Source organism: Amblyomma maculatum, chromosome 4 (genome assembly GCF_055883805.1).
Source record: "Amblyomma maculatum isolate TAMU_Amacu chromosome 4, ASM5588380v1, whole genome shotgun sequence".
NCBI classification, from domain to species: domain Eukaryota; kingdom Metazoa; phylum Arthropoda; class Arachnida; order Ixodida; family Ixodidae; genus Amblyomma; species Amblyomma maculatum.
The window spans coordinates 60,467,296-60,482,841 of record NC_139347.1 but is presented as its reverse complement, the minus strand read 5'-3'; the positions used below and the strand labels follow the sequence as shown (position 1 = coordinate 60,482,841).

General features: G+C 49.1%; 1 protein-coding gene across 8 annotated transcripts in view; it reads left to right on the top strand.

Moving 5' to 3' along the window:
• The window catches only part of LOC146191192 (uncharacterized), a 60,945-nt gene that overhangs the window by 37,314 nt on the left and 8,085 nt on the right, over positions 1-15,546 (top strand). For 4 of the 8 annotated variants that reach the window (XM_084601673.1, XM_084601678.1, XM_084601674.1 and 1 more), the window contains 4 exons: positions 5,467-5,562; positions 7,369-7,467; positions 10,152-10,250; positions 15,393-15,446. In XM_084601673.1, coding sequence (XP_084457799.1) covers positions 5,467-5,562; positions 7,369-7,467; positions 10,152-10,250; positions 15,393-15,446 — 348 coding nt within the window. The remainder of the gene's footprint in view (positions 1-5,466; positions 5,563-7,368; positions 7,468-10,151; positions 10,251-15,392; positions 15,447-15,546) is intronic. The other 4 variants (XM_084601679.1, XM_084601681.1, XM_084601676.1 and 1 more) reach the window with 3 other exon arrangements.

The window sequence follows — 15,546 nt, the reverse complement described above, 5'->3', positions numbered from 1 at the left end:
GCGTCGCCGTTCAGAATATGCAACAGCTCGCGCGCTTTCACGCGCCATTTTTTTTTTCGTCGAAAAAAAAAAAAAAAAGTCCCTCAAGATACACGTAGTTTTTGGCGCTGGGTAATTTTTGGGTAGGGAAGCGAAAACAAGTGCACAGTGTCAGGTTTCATATAGTACCGAAATGCGGGGACTGCATGAGGTTAACACGCGATATATCGGTAAAATGATTTCTACTTCGAAACCGTGTTACGCTTGAAATTGAGAAAATGTTGCTACTAGGAGAAAAACCCACGAAAATGGCATACCACGTGTTATCTGTCTCGCAAAATATTCATTGCATTCGATATATGGCCTAAAAAGACCTTAAATGCGGCATAAAGGATGCGAAACTCGCCGAAACAAACAACGTTAGTTGCAGACACGACCGTCACTACACTCGTGGCGTGCATTTGTAAGCCTTGTTGCGACGGTGAAACTCAAACTTCGGTATATATGTTCCTAAGGCTCTCAACACTCGTGGCCCGGGTGGTGAAGATGGGCTGCACGACCGGGGATCCAAGCGCAGTGATGTCTCCCAGTCCTCTCTGGTCCTGAAGTACTCTAGGCCCGACGAGGGGGAGGGATTTTGATCTGCGCAACATTGTTTACATGGCGTCTTAGTGGATACCGACTAGGGGCGTGGAGATTTGGTTTGGTTTAATTTATAGGGTTTAACGTCCCAAAGCGTCTAAGGTTGCGAGAGGAGCCGCAGTGGAGGACTCCGGAAATTTTGGCTCGTCGTCGACACCAGCGTGGACGCGTCGTCGACACCAGCGTCCTATCATAAAGGCGTTTTTGCGACCGGCGACGATGTTCAAAGCAATAACATGTTCCGATATGTACATACGCTCCTTGCGCATTTCATTTGATACATTATATGTCATATCACCTGATTCACATTAAGTACCAGTAGTATGGTGAGCGTGGTGCATGGTTTCACGTTACGACCGGACGTGCCCCCACGTTCGATTGCTTTTGAGTCTGCTGCGTCATCCGATATTGAGCGATCATCCAGGGGTAATTTAAGCGTGACCCACGTGAGCGTTTTTATTTTTTCGTCAATGCTCTGTGCGTGTGATGAAACGCGGTGTGGCCATGCTTCCTAACTTGCACTGTCACGGGCATCTATGCTGCAAGTTTGGTGGCACGGCCGTGTTCGTTCGACGCGCGAAGTGAGCTCTTGAAAAAAAAAAAAAAAAAAAAGGATTCCGAGAGCGCTGGAGAATCTGCACCAGTGGAGAAATGCGAAATTTGAGCGTTGCTGGTGCATATATGGTACATCGCTCAGAGGAATACTTGGCATGAGTTTGTTGCAGTGATCCTGCAAGTATGGGATTGGACGGTACACCGTCGCTCTTATCGCATGGCTTTCCTTGACGCTCGTTCGTTGCAGTGCTGTGGGATTGGTTGTGCGGCGTCGCTCGCTTCGCGCTCCCTACGTTGCGGAGACGGCAGGAACGCTAGACAAGGAGAACACGTCTCGCGGAATCTCGCAGACAGACCTTGCGGACGGATCTCGTGCACGCGAGGTTTTCACCATGAGTCAAGAAAGGGGTTCACGTTGCTCAACCGAATGTCGATAAATCGAGCGATAGTTTTGTTGATATGAAACAAGGCTGGTTTCAATGTTTATTATACTTATTTGTTTCCAATATCTGTTTTATTGATTTATCTTTCACGCTGTAACGATTATTTTGCGATCAATGTATGTAATGTCGTGGTTTCTCTATGTATTAGTAAAAATAAAAATAAAACGCAGTATCTGTCGCACTTCGGGATCGACACCAGAACCATACCGTAAAGCAAGGGAGAAAGGAGAGATAGAAAGAGGAGGAGGTGTCATAGCGGAGTGCTGTGGAGAATGGCGGTGGCCCCCTAAATTTATCGGCCGTTGTCCGCATAATGTGACTGGCCCATATAGAGAAACATACACAAACATACGACTGGACCACCAAGTCTGGCGCACGCTAGCGCCTTTACTATTTGAGTTGGCACCACACTAAGAACGGCGTTCGTACGGAGGCACCCTAGATCGAACGCGGGTGCTGGTGATGTTATCAGTGTAGCTAATTATGATAGCTCTCTTCCTACTTTCTTTAATGACTCGGTTCAGGTGTCCGTACATAAGTGTAACATATACAGCGCTTTTCATTTGCACCATCCTAAGAACAGCGTTCGTATTGACACACTCTATAGACTAGACTAGTTCTAGGTGATTGTAGGGTGTTGTTTAGGGTGGGTTACAATTCCTTAGACGTCTGGAAACAGCTTCATAACGTCATCGTCGACGTGTACACCAGAGCTTTTGTGTACACATTCACACAATATAACATGTCTACCTGTCTAAGCGTAGTGCCCCCTCGTGGCACAATAGATGAAGTAAAGCGTTTAAATAACTTTTCAAATGGCGTTTTTTTTAGAGCTTTACGATAATGCAGGTGGAAACCACGTTTTTACGGCTCATAGATTTTTGAGGCAATAATGCGTGTTTAATCGTCACAGCGTAAATCGCCTATTGGGTATTGGGCATTACCGACCGTACTGCTCGCGCAATGGGCCCGCTCACGCCTTGATGGAAGAGAAGGTCAGCGACAGTTTTATTCTTATTATTGATTCTGAAGTGGACGTGCTTCTCGGATGTGCTAATAAGTAAAAACTTATTACAACAGAGGAGTCTGGGGCAAGCATGCCCCTGGGCCCCTGCATGGTTCCACTACAGTCAAACGTTCATGCTCCTATGGCTCATGACGTCGGCGGTCGTGTGTGCTCATGCACACACCTGAAAGATACAAAAGGCTGTAAGCCTGAGAGGATTACGTACGAAAGGCGATATCCGGTCACAGCGAGAGAAAGAGAAAGCAACTAGTTTTAATAATATACAGGCGGGCTAAAATCAATGTGCAACAAGCCAGCATCGACAGGTGAGTTCGTTCTCCCGATATTAACTGAGAATGCACGGAAGAGTTTGTCACGGCTACTACAGCTAGAGAGAAACACATGGGTGCCGTACACGAGCCGTCCTGACTCCCGGCGAGGTGCCCAAAGAGCGACGAGTTCGTCGATGACATCGACTCAAGCAACTGTCACCGTCAAATTAAAGTCCGATCAAGTAAACAGACCAAGTGCACCCAACTCTTTAGTAAAACGGCCAAACTCTCAACCGCGTGCTTTCCTCTTGCACGATTCAAGAATCTGCACTGATGTGAATCTCGCGCCTATGAAGGCAGGTGAATTAATTAGCCTGTAGCTAGCGCACGCATTCACGTAATAACTCACATTTGAAAGATCGTGTATATACCTATACTCCGGCACTCGCAAAGAGCACAACCACCGTGAGCATGACTCGCTCAGCGCGATACGCTTTTTTTTTTTTTTTCGATACGCTTGCTGTCCGCCGTGTTTAGCAGCAAGTATCTTGCATCTATGTTGACTTCGGCGAAGCAGTCTTCTTGGACGGCTTCACGAGAATTGGAAGGCGTCCCAAGATGGCGGCTGTCCGGCTAGCCGCCCAAATAGACACCTACTGGGTAGTATTGGAACGCAACCATAGACTACCCAATTCCCATTGTTCTCCGCGGCAGTTGGCGCACCGTTGCCATGCCGACCGCCGTTTGCTCACCATTCGCGGAATAACGCGACCTTTGCACAAGTGAGCTGAGCCAATGCTCCCAAAGCTCTTCATGCGTGTCGCGACCCGGCGACACGCCACCTCGTAGGGCTCCATGGCGTAAAAAAGATGCAGTGAAGCGCAGAACAACAAAGCGGTTTCGTGAAAACTCTACTGTGCTGAAATTCACCTTCAGAATTCGGTCTCTTACCTGTTGTACTCTGATGAGCAAACGACTATTGATCGAATTGAGTAAATGCATGTATTTTTCTGGAACTCGCGAAGCATTTAGGAACTATTTGCCAGCACGGAAGAAACCACGTTCCAAGCACTACTCGTAGGTGCAAGGCGGGTAGCCGTGACGTCATGATAGCTCGGTTGGGGGATCCTTTGATAGCCGGATGCCGCTTTTTTCTTAACCTGTATCCGACTATAGTAATCGAGATGGGCGTTTTCTATAATTGGAATGTTGGGAGTCATGCTGTCATCAAAAGCGCTTTATTGAAGTAATCCTATCTCACCTCCGCATTGGACAGACTTATATCGCTTTACGCTCCTCAAACAGCTGTAACCTGTACGTGGAACATGTGGCGATGACTTATCAACCATGTTATACTGTCATGCACAAAACTTAAGGAATTAATGAAAATGCATTTAAATTTGTCTATAAGGAACATATCCCATTTCATTTAAGCCTCTTGCTAAGGGAAAATACCCTTGTTGAAATATCGCGATTTGGATTGTTTATGAGTTAACTAAACTTTGACCTACCAAAAAAAAAAAAAAAAGAAGAAGCTTTTCTTTATTTTTTTTTCTTTGTGCCATAAGTAGTAGAGCAGTATAAGACTTTAGTCGGTCAGTAGTATAACCAAACACAAGAACAACGTTCTGCATTCTTGGTGCCAGCCAAATTTTCGTTCCTTATTTCGTCCACTGAGATCACCAGTAGACTGTTATCTCCCCTGAGGTGAGCTGTTTCGGAGGAAAGTATCTTGGCCGAGCTGCTCTTGGGCATTGCCGTACTGTCGTTACCATGCAGCATTGCACCATCTGCTGCTCGCTTGTTAACTACATGGACCACTCGCAACGCATGCACCTCGTGATGTTGATGCTTTGCGGCCATAGTTTGTTTTCAGTGCGACGATAATCGGGTCCGAAACGTGACCTCCACATAGTGAACACTGCTCGCCCGCTATCTACCTGTGGGTTCACTTCTCGTGTGCCGAAAGTAAATCGCATGTCGTACCAAAACGACATAACTGGAGCACATTGTAATAGCGAGACTTCAGTCTTGGACAAGACTCGCGTGTACCTGCAGTGTCCGATTCTCGTCGAATACCGTGTGCGGTAAGAGCGTTTTGGCTTCTTTGCTGTAAGGTTTGAATGGCATCCTTTACAGAGATGCGAGGATTATCAAAAAGCTAGAAAAACCAAACTACAAGTTTTTTGGCGTCTGTAGCGATGACTGTAACCTTCCTCACACCTGCATTGCACTGGGGTAAGTAAGCGCTTTTACGGTTCGATCTAGGTATTAGCGCTGGGCTATCCGATGACAATGCTGCAACACATGCGAATAGAATTCTATGTTGCTCTGACGATCGAGGTATCTGAGGAACTGAACCCAGTTACATTCGGTTTCCTTGACATATCCTCTGACCGTGAAACTGCTATGCGCGACCTACGCAGCGAGGAAGCACTGCAGCTGAAACCATGGTGCTTTCTCTGAACCATTGTATCGCTTCATAAATCAGCGGTAGCGTCCTCGCTACCGATGATTTACGCAGAGCTTAGACGGAAAAGCGTGACGTTTACACCGCGTCTTTTTTCAGAATCCGACAGCGAGAGCACCTTCGGCACGCCCCAGAAGAACCATATGTCGCCTGCGCTACGCTGCGGACAAGCTGGAGACGGGAGCCCTCAAAGAGGTATATGCACACGTGTCTCGCGTTCGCGCCGACCACGCCGCGTTCGCCACTTGTCGCGTAAAAAGAAAGAAAGAAAAAACTGTTCAGTGCCGTTAACCGCCACGCTGGCATGTGAGCCGAGAACTTTCTTTTATTTATTTTCCCTACCGCTTCCTTACTATCCCTTTATTTCCGCCGCCCCGGTTCAGGTGCTCCAGAAATTAGCAGATAACCGGGTAGACAACCATCTTTTCCTTCTGCTTTTGATATTTAATAAATAACACGTATACACACATGCTAAATTATCGAAGGATAGCCAAACGCGATGTCCCGCCATGGTGGTGCAGCCTGACTACTGTACCGGGGTACCCGGGTTCGAACACGACTGCCGGCGGCTGCGTTTCGATGGAGGCGAAACGGAGAGGCTTCTGTGTGCTGTGCGGTGTCAGGCCGATTCATACAACGGACCGTCGATCCGCGGATCACGTATTGCGTGTTCGCTCGTCACTGGAAACTGCTCATTACTAAGAAGGAAAGGAGCTTTTGTCCGCGCGCACATCAGTCTTACGACCCCCTCAAAAGTATGACTCCTTCCTTTCCCCAAAACCTAATTTAAATAAACATTATAAAAAAACCGCGGATTAAAAAGCGGGTGTTTAACAGGCTATCGCTGCAACACACAGCTCTCGCTCTATCACTTGGTTCGAGCCATGTTTAAGCCCCCACAATTTTTTCTTGAGCTCCATGGACGGCCTTGCAGTGAATATTTGTACTAAATCAGGAAAACGGTAAAGTTTGTTATGTTTAACGTCTAGCATCTGTATACATGAGCCAACAGAGACCGTATACGGGGGGGGCTCGGGGGTGGGGGTTCGTTAATATGCACTAACGTTGCACAGCGCGCACATAGTATGCGTATTTAGGTAGTTTCTGCCGCTCAACTCAGTAGATTCAGCATAGTGGCGGTAGTGGTGAAAACATTTATTTGGTGGCCCACAGACGAGCGCGCAGCTTGTGCTTCTCGGAAGTTTGTGTGCACTTCGTACCGCCTGCGTACTAGTCGCTTCGCAGGTTGGTTCGTCCACTGCGTGGTCTTCTCGAATCATGTTCATGGGTTCAGTTCAGTCGTTCAATCGTGTCCGACTCTTCGTGACCCTATGGACCATGTCACGCCACGCTTTCCGGTCTCTCACTATCTTCCTAACATCACATAACTTCATCTGCAGTGCCTCGAGGATGCCATCTAACCATCGCGTTCGCTGCCTACCCCTTCATGGGTACGCTCACCTAAAACCAACGCGAAACCGACACCTAAAGACGGTGCGGGTAGTGCACAGGACGACCCGGCATTGAGATGAGACTGCTGCTCCCTTTATTAGCAGCTGGATTGCGGAGCCGACATAATATCAGGAATGAATGAAACCCATCTAGTCATCTAGTACGCCTCAATTCTTAAACCTTCTCTGATCGGCGAAATAAAAGTTTTACAGTCTAATCCAGCGGACCACATCTTTAACGTGCACTGACATCGCACAGCACACGGACGCCTCTCCGTTTCGCCCCCATCGAAACGCTGCCGCCGGGTAGCCGGAATCGGGCCGAATTTTCCGGTGCAGTAGTCGGGTATCTTAATCACTGCGCCACCACAGCGGAATCGGAGGAGTTCTGCCTTTGATATGAGGAGCAAAAAAATGTTTCCACAACAAGAGGCGATACGGATTGCTTTCCTATATCATAATGGGGTTAGATTTCGCTGCTGCCCCTTGCACTCGTGGTGGTTGGGAGCGCGGTCGTTTTAACCATGGCTCCGTGGCGCTTGTATTACAGGCGGCGAAGACACGGAAATGTTTCAGGTCAAAACGCTTGCTCAAATTCGACAGGAGAAGGCCGCTGCGCGCGACACACCGGTGACAAGTACGGAAGATGGTAAGTTTGATCGTTGCGAGTGCTGCTGCACGCAAAACTAACTGTGCTGCCTTGAAGTGCCCGTTTGTTCCGTAAAGAACGGACATCAACATCGTCGACTAAACCGAGCCCATTACAGGATAAATGGCTGTTTTGTTGATATCAATTTCAGTTCGAAACTATAGCTGAACTACTTCTATCGGCCGAGCGACTTTTTTTTCCTCTGTTATCTTCCGCCCTTTCTTACCTTAAAATGCAAACCGTTACCCGGGCTGACCACCAGTTGTGTATCCTGCTCCCCTGCCCATCGCATGCTGTTTTCAAATCGCTTTCCTCTTCTACATTTCGTCTAGATGTTCTTTCTCTTGTTCCTTCTCGAAGTCACGGTGCTCTTCATTGCGCCATCCATCAGCCGAGGTCAACCTTGCAGGCCGCTTGACCTTCAACTAGCCAGAGGTCACAGAGTGGCTATAAGCTTAACCATTGACGCCGGATACAGAATCACGTGTTCCCTCTCGTAGGTGACGGCGTCCTCGACACCATAATCTCCGCAATTTAATCGCCGCAAAGCCGTGTCCGCCCATGTCTAAACCTAAGCCTAACCAAAGCAAAACCGCGCTTTCGCTTCGCCTGACTAGAATTGGCATTTTTAATTTATTGTATACCTCCGTAACTACCCTTTTCGGAAGCTCGTTGTGCGGTCCCTCTAATACAGACCTAACCACCAATTTTCGGGTAAGTTCGTTAATCAGTCAATTGTGATGCAGTTTAAAACCTTTTTAGGTGTGCTAGCTGACACGGAGTCTTATAGGTCCTCAGTACATATTATTGTACTGAGGCGACGCTTGAAAAACTCGTCTTTGTTTCTTCTAGCTTGCTGAGCGGTTCCGCTGCGTCAGCTGCTGTTGTGGGATTAGTCACGTGAAATCCGTTTTTATGGGCAGATCGGACGCGGAAGAGTTAGATCTGGTTGTGTGGTTAAAGATTTACGGTAACGAGCTCTAGATGCCCCAACGTGTCGTTTAACATATGCTATGACGGAGCAGTTGCGACCAGTTTGCTTTAATAATATTCACACGCACTGATCGTCCTTGATTAGGTATTCCTCGAAACGCGAGACTTACCCGCTTCGAAGCCGGCCTTGAACAGTGTGCTGCAGGACAAACTGTGCTGGTTCGTGCGTTAAACAAGCAGCAACCTATAGCTCGCATTTTCCACGCGATCTCAAGGGTCAGAACAAATGGGCCATTAAATATTTATTTTCGCTTGACGTGAAAACAAAGCCTGTGTTCAGAAAGGAGACCTATCGGCGGCCGCGTTTCGATTGATGTAAAATGGGGTAGTGGCGTGCATGTGCTCACCGATGTCAGTGAATGTTAAAGATCCCTAGGTGGTCGAAATTACTCCATAGTCCTCCACTATGGCACCTCTTTCCCTTTTCCGCTTTTGCTCCGTGCAGCTTCTTCCTTCTCTTCTGTCACTTAGAAAGTGACAGATACTGCTCCTTTCCTTTCCTGTAAACAAACACATTTTTGACGTTCACCGGGAAATCTGGAGCCAGCGTTGTGAGCAAAAAATTCTAAGGGGTACTTTGGACCACTGAAGTGCGAGGAGGCGAAAGCCTCTGCCCCGCCGGAGTGGTGCAGTAGTTAGACGCCCGACCACTGTGTCGGAGTTCCCGGGTCCGAACCCGACCGCGGCGGCTGCGTTTAGATGGAGGCGAAACGAAGTGGCGTCCGTGTGCTGTGCGATGTCAGCGCACGTTAAAGATCCTCACGTGGTCGAAATTACTCCGGCTCCCCTTTCTCTCTTTCCACTTTCACTCCCACCTTCATCCCTTCCCTTACGGCGCGGTTCAGGTGTCCACAGAGCAAGTGTGACTGATACTGCGCCTTTTCCTTCCTGTGAACCAATTATTATTAAAGCCTCTATTGCGCTGGTCCGAAGCCCTCCACTACGGCACCACTCTCTCTTTCACTGCCGCCTTCCTCCTTCTCCCTTCGAATCGATTAACGTGTCCGCGGAGAATTGTGACAGATACGGCGCCTTTTCTTTACGGTAAACCAATTTGAAACGCCGCTGATGCTTGCTGCACTGAGTTTGCGTCTGTATGCCGTGCGGTGCGGCGCCTGCACGGGCGCCCGGATCGGACGCCCGGCGGGGTCAGTTTCGCTTGTGTGAATCGCCTGGTGATGTCATCGGTCATGACCAAACGTCACCAGGTGATGACGTCACCGTCTGGCGGTTTCCCGCTTAATCTCGCGGATACTTCTTGCGGACGCGCGCACGCGGCGAGTCATGAGCCAATAAAGGCTTTCGCCTTACGAGCATGGCTCTGTCAGGCAAAATTCCTTGACGTTATTTTTGGCAGGAGCTGGCAGCTCGGGCCTCATCTTTCATGTGTTAAGAGGGATATCACAACCAGCCTGCCGGGGCCCTTGCATTCACGTTACCCCTAGGCGACGCACACACTTTAATACGGCTTGGTTAAAGCGGGGTTTTATATGTAGCTATGGTATCGCGTCATACCCTTATCACTTTGTTATTTACTGAAGTACAAAGGTGCTCGTAAATTATCAAAGCTCGAGTTGGAGGAACGACATCCTTGCGAGTGTCGTGTATTGCACCTTCATGCCTCATGTGTTTTGCCTTATTCTTCGTGAAATCCTGCTGTTTTTTTTTTTTTTTTTTTTTTTTTTTTTCAGAGGTGGACGCCTCGGTCACTGCCGACTCGGAGCGAATACGGGAGGAGCAGCTGCTCAAGCGCATCCTGGGGGTGTCTGAAGTCTACACGGTTGCCCAAGGTAACGTGCGAGCAGAGCGAAATTCAAGGGAGCACTTGACTGCTAATTACACATGACAACATAGCACTCAGAGGAGCTCTCCCTCCCAAAGCTTTATCCGGAAGAGCCGCGAAGAATCAAACCTCGCGTATAGAACGCCGTTCACCATGGCCTTGAGTGAATGTGGTCGCCGCGACCAGAGGGGTGCAACAACGCGTCACGTTCCAAGCATTCGCTTGGCTGTGCTGATGATGCGGTACCATCCAACGTCGTCTGCGACCATCTTGAAACACGCCGGCGACGTTTGCTTGTAGTATGCGGCTTATCCTCTTCCATACACACCCATGCGTTTGTTAGTGGAAGGTTTGACGTCCGCCTGACGTCCGTCATTTCAAGCATGCAGATTCGAAAGCAAATGGCCACTACACACTTTAGTGACAATATGTGGAGTCATGGTCTTTGACCAGAAACCACTTTACCGGCTGCTTCGTGCTCCGACCTCCTGTTCCTCGAAAATACGTCGTCCCTGTGCCTCATGAGACCTACGTAAAATACTCTAGGCCTAATAAAGCGTTGTTTTGTACCTTACTATGGCTAAGCTTGACGTAAGGTAAGATGGAGTCCAAAGTCAGACTCCGCCCGCACCACTAATGTATCGCGGGGAGCTAAGCTTGACAGCCGTAGAGTCACAAGACGAAGTGTTGTCCCTTCTCATTCGCTGCCGTTTCTTCTTCCATGCGAACATATTGCAACGTGCCCCGTCGGGGTGGCGCAGTGGTTAGGGCGCTCTACTACTGTGCCCAAGGACGCGGGATCGAATCCCGGCCTCGGCGGCCGCTTTTCGATGGAGGCGAATAGCTAGGCGCCCGTATGTGCTGTGCGATGTCAGTGCACGTTAAAGAACCCCAGGTGGTCGAAATTTCTGGAGTCTTCCACTACGGCGTCTCTCATAGCCTGAGTCGCTTTGGGACGTTAAACCCCCAAAAAACCAAAACCAAACCAAACCTTATTGCAACGTGCACCAGATGCGTGACACTGCAACCTGCAGCACCGCGAGGTTGAATATCAGACGGGTGATCTTGTCTAGGTTTGGTCTCCAATCCGACGACGCGGACTTAGCGAAAAGCTCTTGCGTCGCTATTTCGGTCCTTACAGAGTTCTTCGCCGCGTTGGCGCTCTCAACTACGACGTTGTTCCTCATGAGACACCACGATCAAATCGTGCAGCACGTCCAGAGATGGTCCACGTGGTTCGCCTCAAACCAAATCACGCGAGGACGCCCTCCTTGTGAGTTCATTTCCTCGAGCATCGGGCCGATGCTTCCACACCGGGAGGGCCTAATGATGCCAGTGTGAAGAGGACACTAAAGAAGAGCAGAAGACGACAGGTCCCCGTTTCGCGCTTGGACCGGACGTCCCTGGACTACGCCAACACCGGCTCACTGTGTTACTATGAGTTACCGGCTCTGCGGCCTTCACACGTCTTTTTGCCAACGTGACAATATCTTCTGCGTCCACGCGCGTCTTGAAGAAGCGCAGTTCTCGGTTTTGTTGTTTGTCCGCAGTCTTCTTTGATAATTGCCTGTTCGGGAATAGTACCCTATACCTATTTAATGTCCGAGCGTCGAGTAGTGTTATGACATCATTCCCGATCACAATGTTCTTGAATTCATGTTGGATATATCTGCCGATAGAAGATTAGAAAAATCAACGGTTGGGAGAATGCTACTGTCTCAACGAAATGCTACAAAGTTGAAGAGATGGGCAGCACTCCGTTCGAAGCGCTACTTCTGCTTGAGAGCATTGTTTGTCTTCACACCAACAGTTTTAAAAGCAATAAGGTGAGCAGGAACTACGCGCTTTGCGTCAGTGTCATTTGCGAAGAGCAGAATTTTCCTGCAGCGGTTTGTGGGCCCGAATGGTGCGCCCACTTCGTGAACAGGTCTCGACTCTCGGCAAGCTAGCACGCGTAAAAAGGCGCTTTTTCCGAGCACGATTTATATCCGAAGTTGCGCACCCGTGAACGAAGCGCCACCCGTGAGAGTTTCTTTGACGTTGATGGCATATTTGCCAGCATGCATTAAAAGTAAACAAGCAGCACACGCTGCAGACTGCACAAAAACTCACAATAACATAACACGCTAAATCATACGCGTGTGACTTCTTTTTGCCATCTCTTCCGAAACGCTGTTGGCGCCCCTTGCCGCAGCTCTCTGTTTTGCCGTTTTAGCGGCCTTCACGCGCGAAGAGGCCGCGTTCTTCACACCTCTCTTTCTTGACATCCTACATGTACAATATATAGTTTGATTAGGGTGGACCGCTGTAGATCAACAGTGGAACACATTGGATTAGGGTAGATTTAAGTGGAATAAGATTAATTATACGTTGGTCTAAGTTGCAGTATGGGGGGTCACGGTAGAATAAAGAGTGAATTACTTTGGACTAAGCTGTGTTGGGATAGATTAGGGCAGACTAAGTTGTATTACTGTAGATTATTGGTGAAGTACGCGCACATCGAGGCACCCTACAGTAGAGACGCATTTAGCGCCACCACTCTGGTCGGTCTCTGCGGCATAGGCGGCGTCACGCCAGCGGTGGTCAGTGAGCAGACTACTCAGTTCGCTATAGTCGCGGCAACGGGCATTGGTTCCGCCGGAGAAGCTGCACCTTCGGCATATATGAAAGACGATATGTATACGATCGCAGGTACGGATTCGAGGTGCTTGAATCACTGTAGTGGCGCTGCCAGAACACGTGTCTGTATCTGCATGTATATTACGCCTTGGTAAAACGGTAGTAAAACTAAGTGCATGGTACCACCCCAACTTTGGGAGAAGAGCGGGAGGTGCTTTGCGCGTGAAGACTTGCGGAAAACCTGATGCTGATTTCGTCTCCGCAAGGAAGCATGGCGAAGGCCATTTTTTATACGGAGATAGTTTATCGCTTCTAAGAAACAGAAGCAAGGAAGGAGGGGGGGGGGGGGGGGGGTATTTTCCTAACTTCCAATCCTTATCAGCGCTACTGTTGCGATCTTCCTCGGTTACGCTTGGCGCAGGGCTTCTCTAGACTACTCGTTTCGTTTCTCAGGGCCGAATGCGTTAAAGGAGAAGTAAGCAGCTAAAGAGGCCAGCTTGCTGTGGCTCAGTAACGGAAAGATTTCCGCCTAAGTAGGACGCCATCCGTTTTGCGAGCGGTGAAGTTTCTCGCATGCCCAACACCTATCTCCGGTGACCTAGCTCGAATCAAAATGCCTCTGTGTGGGAAAGTGTAGATATATTTAGCTGTGCTGTTTATCTATTCCCTGATCTCCTGGCATTGGTTCTGAGATTTTCATGCGTGTGGAGGCCTCTGGGTTTACCGTTCCGGCTTCGGTCGACGGGACGGCCACTCATCGCTTAGCTACAAACCGGGAAATGCTGTATTTAGTGCACAGGCGTGCTCTACCTTAACGAACTCACTGAACAGATTTATGTACCAGTCATCAAACAAATAGAGCTAGGAGCAGAAGGTGCTTTAAGTTCGCCGTGAACAAGATGAGTATTCATCCATCGTGAACAAGATGAGTATTCATCCGTCATGCAGGGGTAAAATGACTACTGGGTCATGAAACACTGTTTGTTGGAGCCAGGCATGTTATGCCTGTCCGACAGAGAAAGTGACTGAGGACGTGTCGGGGCAACGGGTGGAATGCGTAAATGAAAAAAAAATAAAAATAAAAAGCAGCTTTACTGTAGCGCCTTCAAAACTCGATTCTGATGATTTCGCGATAAAAAAAGTGTGGTATACTGCTAATTGCGTTGACCACTTTTATGAAGTGGTTACGACTACGCATTTTTTTTTTTTTTTTTGTCGAAACCAGCTGAGAGCAATCACCCGATTTCTGAGAGAGCACGCTGTCGTGGCGTGAAGGGTCTGAAACGTTCTTAGAGTTGTGCAGTACTCTGCTGACTACTGACCTTTAGCATAGCGCTACTGCTTGCCACTACCATTTACCGCTACCTGCTCACCGTTAGTACGCATGCGCAGATCACCTTGAGGGCTACAGATGGCGCCACGTGCCCGTCACATGCCAGCTATAGTGAACTAGAAGTTCACTATAATTCCAGCACATCCACCGCGCGAGGACCAATCAGCGCGCGCGCCGCTGATGACGCGTGGCTTTGGTAGACGGTATAAGCTGTTGTGCCGGTGGGGTTATCACACAGTAGCCCACCGTCAACAGGGTTGTGCCAAGGAGTTGGCTGCGTAGCGCTCGTCACCCGTTTCGTGAACTAGGGCTGTCAGCTCCCTGGGCGGTAGCGATGAATCCAAGTCGGCGCTGGTGAGATGAAGAAAAGGCTTTATACACTATTTACAGGCATTTACACAACGAGGTCGGCTCTGGGGCCGAAAGCTAACATAGCCATACGCGACTGTTCTCGCTCAGCGATGGCCGGGGAGATTCCGCCGCGTCCGCACTGTCAGGGGGCGAACTGCTCCCGATGTACGTTAGTGACGAACTCACTCTTGAGTCTCGAACGGAAGCACTTGAGTCTCCGTAACCGAGAAACGTTGACGCTCAAATGGTCCAATTTGACGACAGCACTTTCGCAGGGCCAATGGGAGAGCTTGCTGCGCTCTTGCTTCAAATATGCCGCGGGGCGAGAAGGGGTCCACCGCCAGGGCCACAGCGCCGTGGCCGTGCTGTCTGGACGCTCAGCTAATGTTGAAACACGTCGCTTCTCTCCCTTTGGCACGGCTCGCCTCCAGTGCACTGATGCTTTGCCGAGAAGTATCCGGATTTTGTGAAGGAGGCGTTCGCCGAAGAAGTTTGGCGTCCGGCTGAATTTCTGGGCGGCTTTGGCCGGGCACAACAAAGCGTAGCGCTACGCTTTAGATGGCCATCGCAGACGATCGTGCTGCAGCGCAGTCAGTTCGATGGATTTCGAGGTTCCCACATGGCACGGATAATAACGTTACTCATGGAGCAGTGGTTTATGCCTGGTGTCGTCGCGTTGTAGTCATTTACGAACTTACACTCACCAGACAAAATCCATTTTTTACCAAGAAAATGGATGCAAATAATCAATTTAAAGGAAGGGTTGTACTTCTCTTGCTTCTTGTGATATTTAGCTCGAATGTCGCGGTAATGGCGCTCTCCACATTTTTCCTTTTCACACTCCAGATGATGTAATCGACCTGCGGGAAAAACTGGCTAGGAAGAGGAAACAGGAAGCTGGTGAGTGTAGGATTGTAATCTGCCCCGATATTTCCCATTCTGCTGTCGTTCCTGCACTTTTTACACTGCTGTCCGCTGTATTCCCACGGCTGTTCCCAGC